The sequence below is a fragment of the Empidonax traillii genome, unplaced genomic scaffold, assembly GCF_003031625.1.
Source record: "Empidonax traillii isolate 1590-97213 ecotype Southwest subspecies unplaced genomic scaffold, ASM303162v1 scaffold863:size338993, whole genome shotgun sequence".
NCBI lineage: Eukaryota > Metazoa > Chordata > Aves > Passeriformes > Tyrannidae > Empidonax > Empidonax traillii.
In genome coordinates, this window is record NW_020956056.1 from 69,909 (window position 1) to 85,871 (window position 15,963).

The 15,963-nt window shown below is 46.4% G+C and overlaps 2 protein-coding genes across 8 annotated transcripts in view; one reads left to right on the top strand and one right to left on the bottom strand.

The window, feature by feature from the left end:
- Nucleotides 1-4,724, bottom strand: part of MYO9B (myosin IXB) — a 41,339-nt gene extending 36,615 nt beyond the window's left edge. For all 7 annotated transcript variants that reach the window (XM_027902321.1, XM_027902322.1, XM_027902319.1 and 4 more), the window contains exon 1: nucleotides 4,653-4,724. The gene's annotated coding sequence lies outside the window, so the exon portion shown is untranslated. The remainder of the gene's footprint in view (nucleotides 1-4,652) is intronic.
- A 1,220-nt stretch (nucleotides 4,725-5,944) lies between these two features.
- Nucleotides 5,945-15,895, top strand: HAUS8 (HAUS augmin like complex subunit 8). The gene is made up of 11 exons (XM_027902325.1): nucleotides 5,945-6,015; nucleotides 6,252-6,306; nucleotides 6,576-6,681; nucleotides 7,527-7,637; nucleotides 8,144-8,223; nucleotides 8,658-8,729; nucleotides 9,218-9,376; nucleotides 10,001-10,142; nucleotides 10,277-10,418; nucleotides 10,650-10,794; nucleotides 15,214-15,895. The coding sequence occupies exons 1-10, from the start codon at nucleotides 5,945-5,947 to the stop codon at nucleotides 10,768-10,770; spliced, it is 1,059 nt and encodes a 352-aa protein (XP_027758126.1). The 3' UTR covers nucleotides 10,771-10,794; nucleotides 15,214-15,895.
- Nucleotides 15,896-15,963: the final 68 nt, after the last annotated feature.

The following is a 15,963-nucleotide window of genomic DNA, read 5'->3' on the forward strand; positions in this document are numbered from 1 at the left end:
CAAACATAAGACATAAACGTCACCAGAAGGTTAAACTGCACTGCAGAAACTTCACCGACCACAAGGTCTGGTTGCCAAAGCTCTTTTTGGAAAAAAAAAAAAAAAAATCAGCCAGTGCTCAATTACAAATTAGAAGAGTTAATTAGGTACCATCCTCTTCTATTTATGTCAAGAATGGTCTGAAGATACGATGGCAATGGTTCCTTCTAATTTTACGTGGGGACATTTTAAGCGATTGAAATAATTATCAATGTGATTGGCTCATCAAGGAAGCACAAGCACAGGCAGAGAATACTGGGAGAAAAAGGAGAAAGTACGAGAGAGAAGGTAATACTGAAACCATGCAAACCCTGCAGCCCAACCACCACTGCTGGGTTCTGCCTGCAGATGGAAATTCTGCACTTACCTCAACTTCTTTCAATACCCTTTCTTACAAGAAACCCCTTTCCAATGCGCGGGGGATAAAAATCTGGAGCTTTACTTTTCGCTCACACAATTTTAACAGAAAACCCCAAAATTCCAACTCTATGTGTGATAGTTTTGATGGTATTTTATAAGGGTTTTCAAGAACTCCAGTTAATTTTTTAATCAGCCAGCACTGTCCACCTCAGAACACAGCAACAAATTTCACCCCAATCAGTGCAGGGGATCTGTTTAGTTTAAATAAGGCCATATTTTGAAGCCACATATTTAGTCAGTGAATCACAGCGAAGCTAAAAAGGGAAAGCCACCATTACAGCAAAATTGTTGAGGGTGAACTGTATGATATTCCCATTTTCAGTTGCTGCATTCCTCAAATGGAAAGGTTCTCCCACTGTTCACCAAGCAATTTTCAACACAAAGGGATCACAGGTAACTTGGCCAATAATATTCCTAAACACCAGAACTGCCAATGGCCACCCCCAAAAGAGGTTGTTCTGTCTGATCAAATTGAAAACATTCAGCAATTTTAAAAGAATCCAGCCATTACCCATCCTCGATCTCCAAAGCAAGGAATTCCCAGCAAAAAACAGGCCTCAGAGACACCTTAAAATTTCCACAATTAACTGTGCAGTGCAGGTAAAGCAAAGACTCTGGTCCTACCTCACCTCAGAAGGACAGGACGTGCTGTTAGTTGAGCAGGATTAATTTAAATTTTTCCCAATATTCCAGGCATTTGTAGGTTACTTAGGAAAAAAAACACTTCACAATGTTTTTTCTTGGTTACCAAAAATTCTGCTGGCTGGAATTTAAATCTAAATTTTAGACCCTTGGGTTTTTTTTTTTTTTTAACTAAAAGTGCTCATTTTTTTCTACCCCAAAAGGAGGAGTTGTGAATGGAACATGCAGAATTACAACACGTTGGTAACTACAGCCCTGGCAGGGAAGTTGCTGCCCCAGAGTGCCTGGCAAAGGAGAAGCTGGGCTGCAATGTGTAACACAGGAAAAAGGTAAAGAAATCACCTTTGGTGCAGGCAGTTCCTCCTCAGTTCCCCAAGAGATCCCAACCCACACCCTCAACCCCCCCACCCCCAGGCACAGAGATCTCCCTCCCAGTGACTCAGTGCCCACCTGAGGACAAGGAAAGCCTTATCAGGCTTTCCAGGGACATTAAAAGTCTATTTATGACATTTATGACCTTACACAAAGTGTGATGTCAGAGTTACAGATGTACACGCAAGTGTGACACAGGGGCAACGAAAACATTGTGGAGGAAACAGCAATGAAGGCAAAACAACTCCACAGAGAGGTAAAGAACATAAACCAAAAGAATTTTGGAGACTATTCTACCACCTTTTACAGTTCTCTTCATTTTATCCTTAACAGCATTACAGCTGTCAGCAAAGGCAGTCAAGATTCACTGCTCTAATCTGTATTTACACCGAGGAGAAACTTGGTAAAAGAAACTTGGGGTTGAACTTTGCGTGAACATGCATGTCAAAAATACCTTTAAAAACACTTTTATTGTTAAGTATCCTTGTCCTTGAAAGGAAGAGCAGATTTTTTTTTTAGAGTCTGCATTGAGTTTCATTTGGTAATCAGAGACACAACACAATAAAGGCTCAATAAAAGCAACTCCACAAGCCACGCTTCAGTCACTTGATCCACCAAGAAAACACAATCCACTCGAGACAAAACCTCTGAATTCTCATCTTCTGAAATAAAGACACTGCTAGTCCTTTCTACTAAAAAATTAAATTCTTATCAGCATCTCAGGCTTTACTTCTCCTTGGTATTTACATAAACAGGCCTTGGCTCTTAGAAATGTGCCAAACTCCTTCAGCCTCCAAACTCGCAAAGAAGCTCTGAACCACAAGCTTTTTGGGGAATCAGAATTTTTCACTCCTTCCCTTGGCTGTTGGGGCACCCAATGCTGTTGCATTTCTTGGGAACTTTTCCTTTTTTAATGTCCAGAGTATGCAAATGCTGCCTTTTGACCTTCCAGCTGGGAAAGGCCATATTTAGCGTCAGAAATGTTGAATGATGAGCATGTGAGTCAAACAGTTATTCAGACATGGAATTATTCGAGAGGTCTAATGTTTGAATCACTAGGGCTCAGAAAACTCTGCCTGTACAAAGCACTGCTCTCATTTAAATTTTTCATCAGCTGCATTTACACTTCCTGAATTATTCAGTCCTGGAAGTGTTTCTTCCAAGGAAAACCCAGAGCCGGGAGTCTTCCCACCGTGTTCGTGCAAACAGCTGCTCTGTCACTGCAGAAGCCACAACATTCAACTTCTGGAGAAGCTTTTTGTTGAGACAAACGTTCAGGTAGGATTAAAAAAAAAAAAAAAAAAAGAAAAACCCAAGCTCCAACCAACTCAAATTGTAAAGTTCTACAAACACAGTTCCTTCGCAGTACATCCTGAGTCTTATGCTAATGAGAGCAAAGATTGAGGAAGTGGCCTTAATGCATCATCCTGAAAACCAAGATATGGGACTTAAAACGCAGACCAGGCAGAGAACCTCATCACAGTTCAAAGGCAAACTAATCAAGATGAACTCTTTTCTGAAAAAAAAAAAAGCCAAAATTCATCTTGAAGGCAGTATGAATATGCATTTGAAGCGCCCCAAACTGCTTCCCCTGCATTAAATGGATTTGCTCCTGACAAGATTCTGAGCGAGACACCGAGGGCTCAGTAAAACCCGATGGGTGTGACAGCACCATCCCAAACCAGCACGCAGGGTTACCTCACGCTGTTACTTTAGGGCAAGTTCTCCAGCTGCCAGGCCTGAAATCAAAGAGTTCCTAATTACCCCTGACAAACTGCTCTTTGCAAGCAAACAGCTCGGCAGACACCCCGATACCAATCCAGCTCTAGGAGGAACGTGGGAGGCTGCTGATGACATCTCTGAAAGGCTAATTGCATCTGCCAGAAGCCTGAGGTCATCTCCAGCCCTTTTGCTCCACTGCCACCCATTTCCACGAGGTGAAATCAAAGAACACCGAGCTCGTTTGCACCCACAGGGCTTCTCGCTTTTCACAAACAGGACTCGCAAATAAAGCTGGGTAAGAATTTTGCCGAAATATTTAAGGAATAGTAGAAAACAAGGTTAAAAATGACACTGGGAAAGTCATCCTACAGCAGGATCACACACACCTGTATCAACTGTAGGGTCAGGAGGGTCATGCTACTTCTAGTCTAGAAACATGTAACAAAGGATGTTCTCAGCTTGCAAAAGCTTTACTTCCCAGAGATTGCAAAACCAAGCTTGCCAAAAAGCCTGAGCACTACCGGCATACACACAGCTCGAGGCATGAATCAATTGGGTAACGACGATAAAGCACAACCCCAGCACGGCAGCAGCACTAACTGTCAAAACAGCTGCCCAAAAAAACAACAAACGCAAACAAAAGGGGGCTCCGAGAGTTTGAACGAAACTTCTGAAAGATGCTGAGATATTTGTAGGAAAGGTTACAGGCCGTTCATACCGAGAGTGAGAGGCAGAAAAAAGCAGAAGGTTGCGCGGCTGAAAGATGGGAGGAACAGGAGGTGGAGGTCACACCGTGCCCGGCTCAGCGGCCGGGTCTGCCCCGGAGACGGGAGGCACAGCCCGGTATCAGGCACATCCCTTCCCCGGGGCACCTCCAGCTCCTCGGCCACGGCAGATGCAGAGCAAGCCCAGCAGCCCCGCAGGGACCCCCGCACGGTGCAGCCCCGCACCCGGGCACGGCACCGGCCCCGCAGGGACCCGCTCCGGCCCCGAGCTCCGGAGGGGACCCGCGGCTCTCCCCGGTTTGGCACCGACCCCCAGAGACCCGCTCAGAACGGACCCACACACACCCCTTCAGAACCACCCCACGGCACCGACCCCCGCACAGCTTCTCAGAACGAACCCTCGGACACCCCTTCAGAACCCACCCCCCACACACAGCCCCTCAGAACCGACCCACAGCTCCACCCGCCCGGCACCGACCCGCAGGTACCTCCTCGGAACTGCCCCACGGCGCCGACCCTCGCACAGCCCCTCACAAGCTCAGACACGCCATCAGAACCCGCCACCGGCACCCCCTCAGAACCCACCCCCGGCACCCCTTCGGAACTGCCCCAAGGCACAGAACCCCGCACAGCCCCGGCCGCCGCCAACCGCAGCGCCGGGCCGCCCGCAGCGAAAGAGGAGGAGGCAGGGGGAGCGGGAGGGCGGGCAGGGAGCCCCGCGGGGCCCGTTACCTGCGCCGGTCCCGAAGCGCGGCCGCCCCGACCCCGCCACAGCCGCCACAGGCCCCGCGCGCGCCACTTCCGGGTGGGGGGGGGTGGGGGGGGCGCGCCCCATTCAGAGCCGCGCGCAGAGCGCGCATGCGCAGCCCCGATGAAGGGCCCGGGTGGGGATGGGGGTGAAATGGGTTCGTGGGAACGCGAGTTCGACACCCGGTCAGGGTTATTCCCCATCCCGAGGCACAGCTGGGCAGCGGGAGCCAGGTGCTGTCTGTCTGTCTCGCTGTCTGTCCGCCTGTCAGCGGCTGTGGGCGGATTCCCGTCAAAACTCAAGAACCTGAGCTGGGAGCGTCGCCGCCCGGCGCTGGGAGAGCTCCCGCTGCTCGGTGTGTGACAGCGCTGGGGCAGCGCGGGAGCTCCCGAGAGCACTGTGCTTGAGTTCCCTGAATCACAGAGTGTTTATTGTTGGAAGGGACCTCTGCAGATCACCCGGTTCAGTCCCCCCCCCCGCTCAGGCAGGGTCACCTGGAGCGGGTGACACAGGAGCACGTCCAGATGAGTTTGGAATGTCTGCAGAGAGGGAGGCTCCACGCCTTCTCTGGGCAGCCGTTCCAGCGCTCTGCCACCTCCATGGAAAGAAGTTCTTCCTCGTGTTGAGGTGGAACTTCTTGTGGTTTAGTTTGTGTCCGTTGCTCCTCACCTAGTCGCTGGGCACCACTGAACAGAGTCTGGCACCATCATCTTGCCACCCACGGAGGAGATATTTATATGCATTAATGAGATTCCCTCTCAGTCTTCTGCTCTCTAGACTAACCAAGCCCAGCTCTCGCAGTGTCTCCTCATCAGAGCGATGCTCCAGAGCCCTCATCACCTTTGTGGACCCTCTCCAGCAGCTCCTTGTCTTTCTTGCCCGGAGAAGCCCAGAACTGGGTTCCACCAGCTGACGCCGCAGAGAGCGGCCACCTCCCACCAAATGCCAGAGGAAAAAGACAAAAAAAAAAACCAAAAAACCAACACTTTCGGGCTCAGCCAGACCCTGATTTTTCTCCTCATTTAACCCGGAGCGCAGAACCCACCGCCGGGCGCGGCCCTTCAGGCCGAGGGGGCTCGTTTCGGCCCTCCGCGCCGCTAGGGGGCGCTCTGCGGGCACCGCCCATGGCGGCGCTGCGCGGGCGCGCTGGTTCAAACGCCATGGCGGCTGAGGCGATTGGGGGGCTGAGGCGATTGGGGGGCTGAGGCGATTGGGGGGCTGAGGCGCAGCGACCTCCGCCCGGCGCCTTCGCTCGCCCTGCCAGCGCCTTGGCGGGATGTCCGAGCAAAAGGGAGACCCCGGCACGGCGGCGGCGGGCGGACAACCGGCTGCAGCCAAGCGGAGAGGTAGGCGTGTGGGGTGAGGGGAGACCCGGCCCGGCTGAGGGCTGGAGGCCGGTACGGCTGAGGGGGGAGCCCCGACCCGGTTAAGGGGTTTGATCCGAGCTGGCTGAGGAGGGGAATTCGAGCCATTCGAGGGGGTTGATCCAACCCTGTTGTGGGCAAGGAATCCGAGCCGGCCTGAGGGGTGAGGAGCATCCCGCCTGTCGGGCCCGGCTGAACTGTCTTTGCCCCTTTTCCCGAAGGAAGAACGGTGCCGTCTCGTTACCTGCAGTGCTACAAGAAGAACGCCCAGAAGGTACTTGGACCGCCGCTCAGCAAAGGGTAGAAATGGTGTGAGGGGCGGCTGGGACACAGGGCAGCGAGACCTGGGCAAAACAAAAACAAAAACAGCTTTGCTGGGGTTGTGAGGGAGCTGTGTGTGCCACCAGGTGAGAGCTTGGGGCTGCACTCAGGTGGTTTGTGATGTGCCCTGGGATTGTAGCTGTTTGTTGACAGCATTCGAGTTGAAGATAAGATACATTGCTGATTATGTGCTGGTTATATTACCTGTGTGTTGATTGTCAGGATGCTTCAGCAAGTTCCTCATCGTTGTGTGCTGCCCCACCTGCCCCACCGTCTTCTGGAGCTAAACAAAAATCAGTTCTTTCTCAGAAACATGAAACTTCTGTTGGTAGGTTTTACCTGTGTTTAAAAGCTATTCTTTCTTTTTTCCAACCTCTGAAACTCTTAACAGCTCTAAGATGGCAATATTTTTTATTACTTACACCTCTGCCGGTTATTATTTGTATAAAAATGGGAATTGAGAAGCTTGATGTGGGATTAAGAGATGTAAACTGAGGTGCTGGATCCAGAATTGAATGCTTGGGCTGCCTAAAATCATTTTTCTTGCCTTATGCAGAAGGTTTTGAACTGTTCTTTTCCTATGCCCTCACCTTTACTCTGCCTTTTTTTTATTTAATCTTTCTATTAAACCCAATGTAAATGCCTGAAAATCCCTGTCTGCAAACCAGTCCGTTTTTATTTCTTTTGTAAGAATTACGGAAGAATTCTCTGGTAAGGCCTTGACTTGAAAATCACGAGGAAATCACGATATTGCCTTCTCACATCGGAGTCGGGAATGTTGAACAGGAGCAACCCTTCTCCAGCCAATCTTGATCTTTCTCACCGCCTGTTAATTCCAACAGTTACTGGTTATTCCCGGCAATTCTTGTCTGTTGTTACCCACAGTCCTTGGTCGGCTCCAGGGTGTTTGGGACATACACATCAGTCCATTTTCCAAGGCTTTTGGAAAGCAGGTGCTCCTTAGAGAGCACCAGTTCCTGCAAACAGTGTTTGTGATCAGCTCGAGAGGAGCTTAGTCCAAGGTTGAGGCTTAAGCAGCATTTTTCAGGTCATGGAGTGGCCTGAGATGAGGGGGATTGTGGCTAAAATCAGCGTCTCTGGGCCTCCACAACATTTACTTGTGAATTTGTGCAGTTCTAGTTCTTTTAGTCTGATAACAGCTTCTTTTCACAGGTGCTGGCCACAGCTTAAGTCAGAGCATCTTAGAGAAAGATGATTTGCAGTCCACCTTAGTAGATGAAGAAAAAATTAAAAGACCAGACCTTGATCTCTCAGCTATCAATGGTACATTTCCTTTTATACTCCATTTCTGGCTTTATTATTTTTTGATGTACGTGCTGAAACGTGGCGATAAGAAATCGTTGTATTCTTGCATAGCCACAAAAGGATTTTGTTAAATGAAGTGCATGTTGTTTCAGGTGTCCTTAAGCAGAGGTGCTAAGGCCTTAAGGGTTTAAATTAACCTCTGGATTTGTGGTATCTTTTGGGTTGGTTTTGCTGAAGATCAAAAATTAAAGAACGAAGTGCTCTCCAGTCCTTGTTCCTGTAACAGGTGGGTGTTGGACTGTCAGCTCTTCTGAAAAGTGGATCCCATCTGTAACTGTCACTTAATGCTAAATGTTCACACGATCCATGTGAGGGTATCAGAGCCAGAAACAGAGCACAGGTCTTCTTTACTGGGGCACATAATAACTCTGAAATTATCTCTGCCTCTAAAGAACCTGAGAGTTTGTTGACCCACCCTGTAGACCTTGGCAGAAGAGAGCACTGACTTTTTTGTTGTGATACAGATAAAACTGTCTCCAAGAAGAGTGACTGTTCAGAATCTACTGAAGAAGGAGATGCAGAGACACAGAAAACCACGGCAGCAGTGAGTCTCACTGCTTTCATTTGTAAGGATGTTTGTTTTGAAATGTGCAAAATGAAGGGTTTCTTTCTCTTTAATCTGGGTTACAATTGAGGTCCTGGGCTGATCTAAACCCTCCTGGCAGAAGTCAGTTCTGCTGCTGGCAATTTGTGGTTTGTTTATCAGAACTCTGAATACTGACCAGAACTTTGCTTCTCTCTGGTACAGAATCTGTTCCAATTATAGAATCCCCCCTGGTGGATTCTTTTTGCATTCCTGTCCTGTTTAGTTCTATCACCTTATCTCATAGGTATAATTAATGAACATGAGTCGTTTAAAACCCCAAACTTTTCTGTGTTGCTGGTGATGATGCCAGGCACAAACTGGTAATTTATTTGACCACTGAAAAAAATAATTGCTTTAATACCAAACTTCATGCAGTATATTCTTTTCTGAAGGAAACTGATTCCTGTGATTTAACGGAAGAGCTGGAATCTGAGACACTACTTTTAACTTACTTAAGGATAAAGGTGAGAGTCAGTCAAGTATTTGGTGTTTCAGATAGAACCTGATATTGAGGAATTGTTTAATTTCTTAAATGCTTCCTGATGCATAAAAGTTAGATTTTTGTGACTGTATGTGATTATAGTTGTAAAAGTGTGTTCCTTGCTTTGAAAACCCTAGAATGAGTTCAGTGCCAGTTTATTGTCTGGTGCTGGGTCTTAGGAATTGGAGGGATGCAGAAGTTTTGGGAAAACTATGTGAGTCCTGCTGGAGTTCAAGGTTATAGCAGTGACTTTGTGCCCTCAGTGCTGTATGTGTGCATTTTCCTTCACAGAAAGCAGCAGGGGAAAGAGGATTGAGGGGGGCTTTAATTCTGATGTTCTGTGCTTATTGTGTGATGTCTCCTATTCATTAATTAAAGCTCTTTGGCCTTGTTTACGTCTCTTTACTCAGAATATGTTAATTGTTCAAGTGTAGCATTGCTTGAACTGTGCATATTTTTGGGGTGTAACAGGCAGGAAAAAATCTTGCCATGCTGGAGGAGAAAGCAGAAAAAAAGTTGATGATGTTGTGTGAAGAAAAGCAGAGACAACAGGAGAAGCTCTTGGAGTTGGAACGTGAAATTCTGCTCACAGAGAGAGAGCAGAAGCTCAGTGAAGCATTAGACAAACAGGTAGGTTTTAGTTCAGTTTACGCTTCTCTTGCATTTAAACAAACTCAGATGTGAAGTAGCCCTTTATTCAGAGAAGATTTCTCTGCTGGAGCTGAAATGCCAACCCTTAATGAGAAGGGAATATCTTGTGTTCTTTCTTTGTCTGGTTTCTGTGGGTTCCCCGGCAGTAGCTCTGGCCTGGCTGTAAGGAGACAGCTTTCTGATGAATAATTAATATTTGAATAATTAATGTGCAAAACTGAACCCCTCTTTGCTTTTTAACAAATAATGCATTGCAAAAAGTAAACCAGGCCTTTGGAGAACACTCTTGTTGAGTACAGTTAAAGTAATCAGAGCATCTACTATAAAACCTTTTGCCTGCTGTGTTGCTGATACCTCTGAGCTACAGGACCAAAGAAACTGGCATTGACCTGGGCATTTAGAGGAAAACATGGAACAGCAGGACAGGATTATTGTACCACAAACTCCTGGAATTCCTCTGTCAGTGAGCATTTCAGAGTGATATTTGGTTAGAGGTTTTTTTAATAAATTATTTTTCTGTGTTGAGCCATTCTGTGTTGAGCTGCTTTAATTACAAAGCAGCTGCTGTTGGAGAAATGTTGGTTCATTGTGTGTGTGTTTCAGATTGAAGTGCTGTCTCCCCTCGTTCCTGTCTGTGAACAGTTTCAAAAGCAATATAAAAGCTTTGCAGCTTCCCTGGACGCCACTAGACATGAATTACCCATCAAGAACATCCACATAGGAGGAGATAAGCGAGAGTACCTTGGTATGGAAACTTGATTTACCCAATTTACTTTCAGAAACAGTGGGTTTATGCTAAAATTCTTACATTGCTGTTGATGTCCAGTATTAACTGGTGGCACTGCCTTTTTAACAATACCTTTAACGTCTCCCTTGTAGATGAACTGGGCAGGCAATTAAAGATCACCCAGGAGCTTCTGGCAGAAATTACACCGAGCCACTCAGAAGACTGTGCAAAAACACTTTCTGCACTGAAAGAGCTTGAAGAAATGTCTCAGAAACTGGATAAGGAGCTTCAAAGGTAATTATGAAAATTGAGTGGAAGACTTGTTGACTAAATATTCTGTGAAGAGGTTACAACTCAAATAATTGAAGATTGATAGACCATAGGGGAAAAAATCCACGCTTTATTTTGTTTTTTATTCTGGTGGGGCCATAGCAGGAGAAAGACACCAATGTCGATGTGTAGTCTTTGGGCTAAAGCAGAAGTCACTGTCCTGTGGAGTCACTGATTCAGCTTCTTGTGTTCCAGGAGCTTCAGAGAAGTGCAGAACCTGTCGCTTGAAGTCAGTAAAGAAGTTTCTCTGCATAACCAAAGTGTGTGTGAAGAGAAGCATGGGCTGGATGTTGTGAAACGCTGGTATTTCAACTAAGCTTCTGAGTAGTTTTACTGCTGGGTAGGTACTAACTCAGGGCCAGTGGACTTGATATCCTTCTGCTTCTTGGATGAACACACAACTTGCCCAGTTTTTCAGTGATATGGGGATGTGAAACCAGCAGCACTGACACAGAAAATGGAGTGTTGTTCTTCCTGCTGTCTCATCAGGACACATCACAGCTACCTTTTAACGTGGATTCCTGTGACAGCCTTTTCATCACTTTCTGCCTTGACAATACTGCAAAGTAAATAATAAGAAACAATAAGTAAATAATATTCCTGGTGTTGCTTTAAAGACTGTGGAGAAAAGGACTCCAGGCCAGCTTAGTGCATAAGATAAAATAAAGAGAGCAGGTCCTTTAATCTCAGGCCTGAGGCCCAGGGAATACACACCTGGCACACCCTCAGGCAGTGGTTCTGTGGTTTTATAACAATGTCCATCCAATCCCAGTCCTGTCCACCCCCAGTTCTGCCCCCCAACACATCCCTTTGGGACCTCTTTTTCCTCATCTTCATCATCTTCAAAGCACTTACAGTCCTTGGAGTTCCTCCAGAGTCCTGAGCTTGAAGGTTGCTGTGTCTGTGACATCTCTGCTCCAGGCCTTAGGGTGTTTGTCTACAATTCTGCCTTGAAAAGAGGACTAAACACGCTAAGGGAATTTCAGAGGGATTGGTATGAAATGGGATGAGAGGATTGGGGGTCTGTAAACATGATGCTGCAGGGGAAGGGCTATAATACAGTTCCATTAAAATCTACATTCACTACACATCTCCCCACCACCCTGGCCCCCTTGGCTGACACTGTGCAGCTGTTTGGAGAAGCCACAGCCCTTTGGTGGTTCCTCAGGCTCTGGGACAGTACCCCCAGAACAACATTCAGCTGCTGATCTGTGAACAGTTCAGAAGGCTTCATTAGGTCTGGTAGTGCCAATGCTCTTCAAGGACTTCAGTTCTTTTTGATAATAAAGGCTATTTTCCACTGCTGTGTCACGTTTGAGTACCTTCACTGCTTTCCTACAGAAGCTTTTGTTTCCAGCTGGGCTGATACTACACAGTCCAGTACATGGAATGCATTTTTCTCTGGAGGATGTGCTATATCTTGTGTTTTATAAGCTGTGGAACCCATTGGGCAGTTTTATTGTTGGAACATACTGGATGATCTGCAGCTGGTAGTTCACCTGTGAGTGCTACCATTCAGCACAAAACTAAAATCTAACTAAAATAAGAACAAAAAGTGAGTTGTAAGTGCTGCACACGGATGGGTCATGTTCTGGGTCAGAAGCATGAGCTGCACCCATGAATTTGGCCACTGGATGGGGAACTTTGCCCAGCAGTCATAGCTTAGCTGCAGATAAGTAGGGTGGTTAGTTTTGGTGGATAGAGGTTTGGGTAGAAAGGCTCTGATGTGATGAAAGTGTTTTTTTCCAAGGGTTGGATTATTACTTAGGCTGTGTGCCCTCACCCCTTTAACCTCCTCATGATCAGTGTGTCATTCTGTGGCTCTGAAAGTCATGAAGTGATGCCTTAAACACGAAGGGGATGACATTAAAATCAATATTATAATATCTGGACAATAATGTCTCTGAACAGACATACCAGAATGTCTTTCCTGGGATTTCTTGCTTGTCTCGTTGCTGCTCTAAAAATATATTTTTTCTTAAAGAAATACTTTTAAATTAAACCCATCCTGTTGAGTCAAGTGTGATGAGTGTATCCACACCCCCAAATGTTATTTGAGCGACACCCAGCCATGCGAACTTTCCCTCTGCAGAGGAGTGGAATGCTGTTAGCTCTCCCCCAGGGGCAGCGCTTGCTGTGAGCACAATTAAAGGCTCTTAAATCCTGGGGGCAGTAGTTCACCCCTGCTGCTGCAGGCGGCAGTCGTTATCCTGCCGCAATTCCAGGGGAAAGGGGAGTCCTGGAGCTGCAGCCAAACTGCTTGTCCAGAAAAAGGCCGTGCCCGGGGCTGCGGGCTCATTGTTTCAGAACAACCAGAGGCGTTAATTTGAGCGTTCTGGCCATTCTTTGCCTTAAATTGAACACTTGTGCGATTCTTTGTTCCGATGGGAGAACAAGTGCAAGCCAAAGCATCTCAGCCTCTCCAGGAAAGGCTTTGAAACCAGTTTGGACCGAGACTTTTCCTTCTTGATTTTTTTCTGAGTGTTCTGTGTGGTTCTGCTCTGGCTCTTTGCAGAAGAGTTTTAGGCTCCTTCACCTTGTGAGAAGCACGGAATTGGATGCTGTGGTTTAACACTGTACAAACAACAACAAAGAGCCGCAGAATCACTGGAGCAGGAGCTAAACAGATGTGACACCACTTATTTTGTGTTTTCCACTTATTTTCTGACAACGTCACATGCTCTAAACCGGTTGGAATCCTAAACAAATTAGGGGCTCTTTTTTTATTCAAGGTTATCAATCTTTTCCCTCCTCCAGAATTAATAATGTTCTCCCTCCTGTAACTTGTACCAATGAGTTTTTGTTTTGTCTGAACTTGTGCTACCTATTTATTCATCTTTTAGGCCAGAAGTTCTTCTGAACCAATTATTAACATTCATGTATTCTAAAGTGCTTTTTGGGGGGGGACAGGGAGGGAAAGGGATTATTTATTTTTTTTTATTCCTTCCAAAAACTGAAAGCAGTTGAGAAAGAGATGAGCCGGGGTGGAAGGAGGATCCCAGAAGCGGAAGTATCGTTGTTTAGACAATGAAAAAATTGTCTAAAAAGAGGTTTGTAGCTCTTTTAAACGGGGTTTGCAGTTGCAGATTGCCCTGCCTGGATCCAGGTAGAGCTCTGACCACACTCTCCTGAGTTCCTGGCTGGCTCTTTCATTGAGTTCTAATGATTTAGGTCTTAATTTCTCTGTGTTCTGACTGGACTAAAAAGTATTTAACAGTTATGAGTGGACTACATGGCTTGAACCAAAACCAATGGCTTCCCATTCTCCAACTCTGCATTACATCTCTAAGTTCCATAACCTCCAGAACTCCACTGTCAAAGGTTCATCACCTTAAACTGCTGCATCTCCTGACCTTTATTTTATTTACCATTCCATCTGCAGTGGCCATGGGGGTTCTCAGGAGCAGCCTGATGGAGCAGAGTGTGAAGAAGGGCAGTGGAAGGTGGGTGAGACGTTGCCCTGTGCTGAAGGCAACGGAGCTTTCAGTGCAGTTCAGGGATCCAAAGTACCACAGGTCCTCCTTTCTGTTCACTCAGCAGAAAGCGCTGACCAGAAAAACAACTGTTTGAACCTGCAGTGATTTCCCAGGAGATGGGACACCAGCTCGAGGCATTTTTTGGTTGTAATTCCCACTCTCTGGGGTCGAGGTAAGGTGGGATCCCTCCTGCCTGGGGTGCCTGGGGAGATGATCCTCGGGGTCCCTGCATCCCCTCCCCACAGCTCCCTGTTCCCCCTGCTGCAGAGGGAGCTGCTGCTCTCATCAACAGCACACCAGCAGCTCCGTGACCCCAGCAGATGTTTCTGCATTTTAGGCTAATGAGAACTTATTGGATTACTCCAGCCTTCCCTGCCTCGGAGTAAATACCACTTTGTTGGAGAGCCGGAAATTCATCCTGAATATGATAAACAAACTGCTGACTGGGCTGGGACTGCCAGCACATGAAAAGAGTTCCAGGGCGGCAGAAGATCTAATAGCTCTGAAATGCACCACTGAGCCACACCAATTAAGAGCATTTCCAGTGATTATGGGAGCATTCCTGCTCCACTCAGGAATGATTTGGGCTTGTTTCTTCCACTGCGTTTCTGTGTGGCCTGCAAGGAAAGCAGGAGGTTTGCAGAGGAGTCTCAGCTGCCTCTGATTTTAAAATAGTCCTGTGATAATGTATATAATGTGCAAGACCTACTGAGTTGCTTGCTTAAGTCTTGAATTTTTTGTATTAGGGAAGCAAACACAACTTGCCTCTTCAGACTTACCTCGTCTTTTTATTTCTCTAGATAATGTGTCTTTGGAGGTGGCCTGTAGGATATCAGAACTTAAATCCACATTTTAATACCTACTGCACATGGGAAGTGACCCCACTGTTAATCAGACTGTGAACAAACTTCTATTTCACCAGTCATATGTTGGGGCTGAGAAGAAAACTGGGGAACTGTTTGGAAGGAAGCTGGGAAGTTATTGCTCAGTAAATGTCTCAGTGACAGCCATTTCTGATGAAGCACAGTGCTCTCCCTTCTACATCAGTGTCCGTCCCTTTGAATGCTTTCTCAGTACTATTTCAGTCACTTTGGCAGGAATTAAAATGTTTTATTACTGTGAGAGATCAGGCTCTTCTGTTCTACAGATGAACAATAACCATTTTGGACAGAGCTATTTAATAATGATGTTCTCAACACCATTATCCTGTTATATTCCACTCAGATTAGACTCTAATTTAAAATGTGCTCTTTAATTACCCTTTCCTTATAATTTTGTTCTGGAGATGCCTGTTTTCCTGGGAGGAGGATCAGTCTGGTTTCCAGCACTCTGGACTGGTGCAGTCTGTGTTAAACCTTTATTCTGGGGAGCCTCCAGGAGTGAGGCAAAGCCTGGGACAGTTGTTATCAGTTACCAGGTTCTGTATTTGCCACCTCTGTTTGGCTGTCCCAGAAACACAAAGGGGAGAACCAAACTGGGAGTTCAAGAATGGGTGTGGCTTTTTTTTTTTATAATCCTGTAAAAATGAATTAAGGCCTTATTCTTGTCTGGTGTTAAATAATGCCTGAGACAAACGTTTTTTCCATTGGCAAGTGGGGTCAAATGATTCTGGAAACTGAGCACTTGGTTTTTATTTCTCACCCACCTCCCACTGATATCTGGTGCTTAAAGGACTTAAAACTGAATAATGGATAGCCTTGGGTTTAGTACAGGACCTTTTCTGTGCACAATTCACACATGTGTTCTCAAAATCTTTGAGTGAGGATTACCTTTTGTAGATCTGATCTGATCATCTGTTGACACGTTGGTGACAGCAGCTATGCTGAGGCAATTAACAAGGGCTAATTATTAATGGGGTGGTCCTGCCACTTGGTTCTTGGGAGTAATCTCACTGATGTGAATTTTGCAGTTGGAGGGGGGAACCAAAAGGATTCACAGCACTCAGAAATGAACATTTTGTGTTTGACAAATTAACATTTTTTGTTCAACAAATCCCTGTCTGATAATGTTCACACTGCGTGTTTATTTATGAG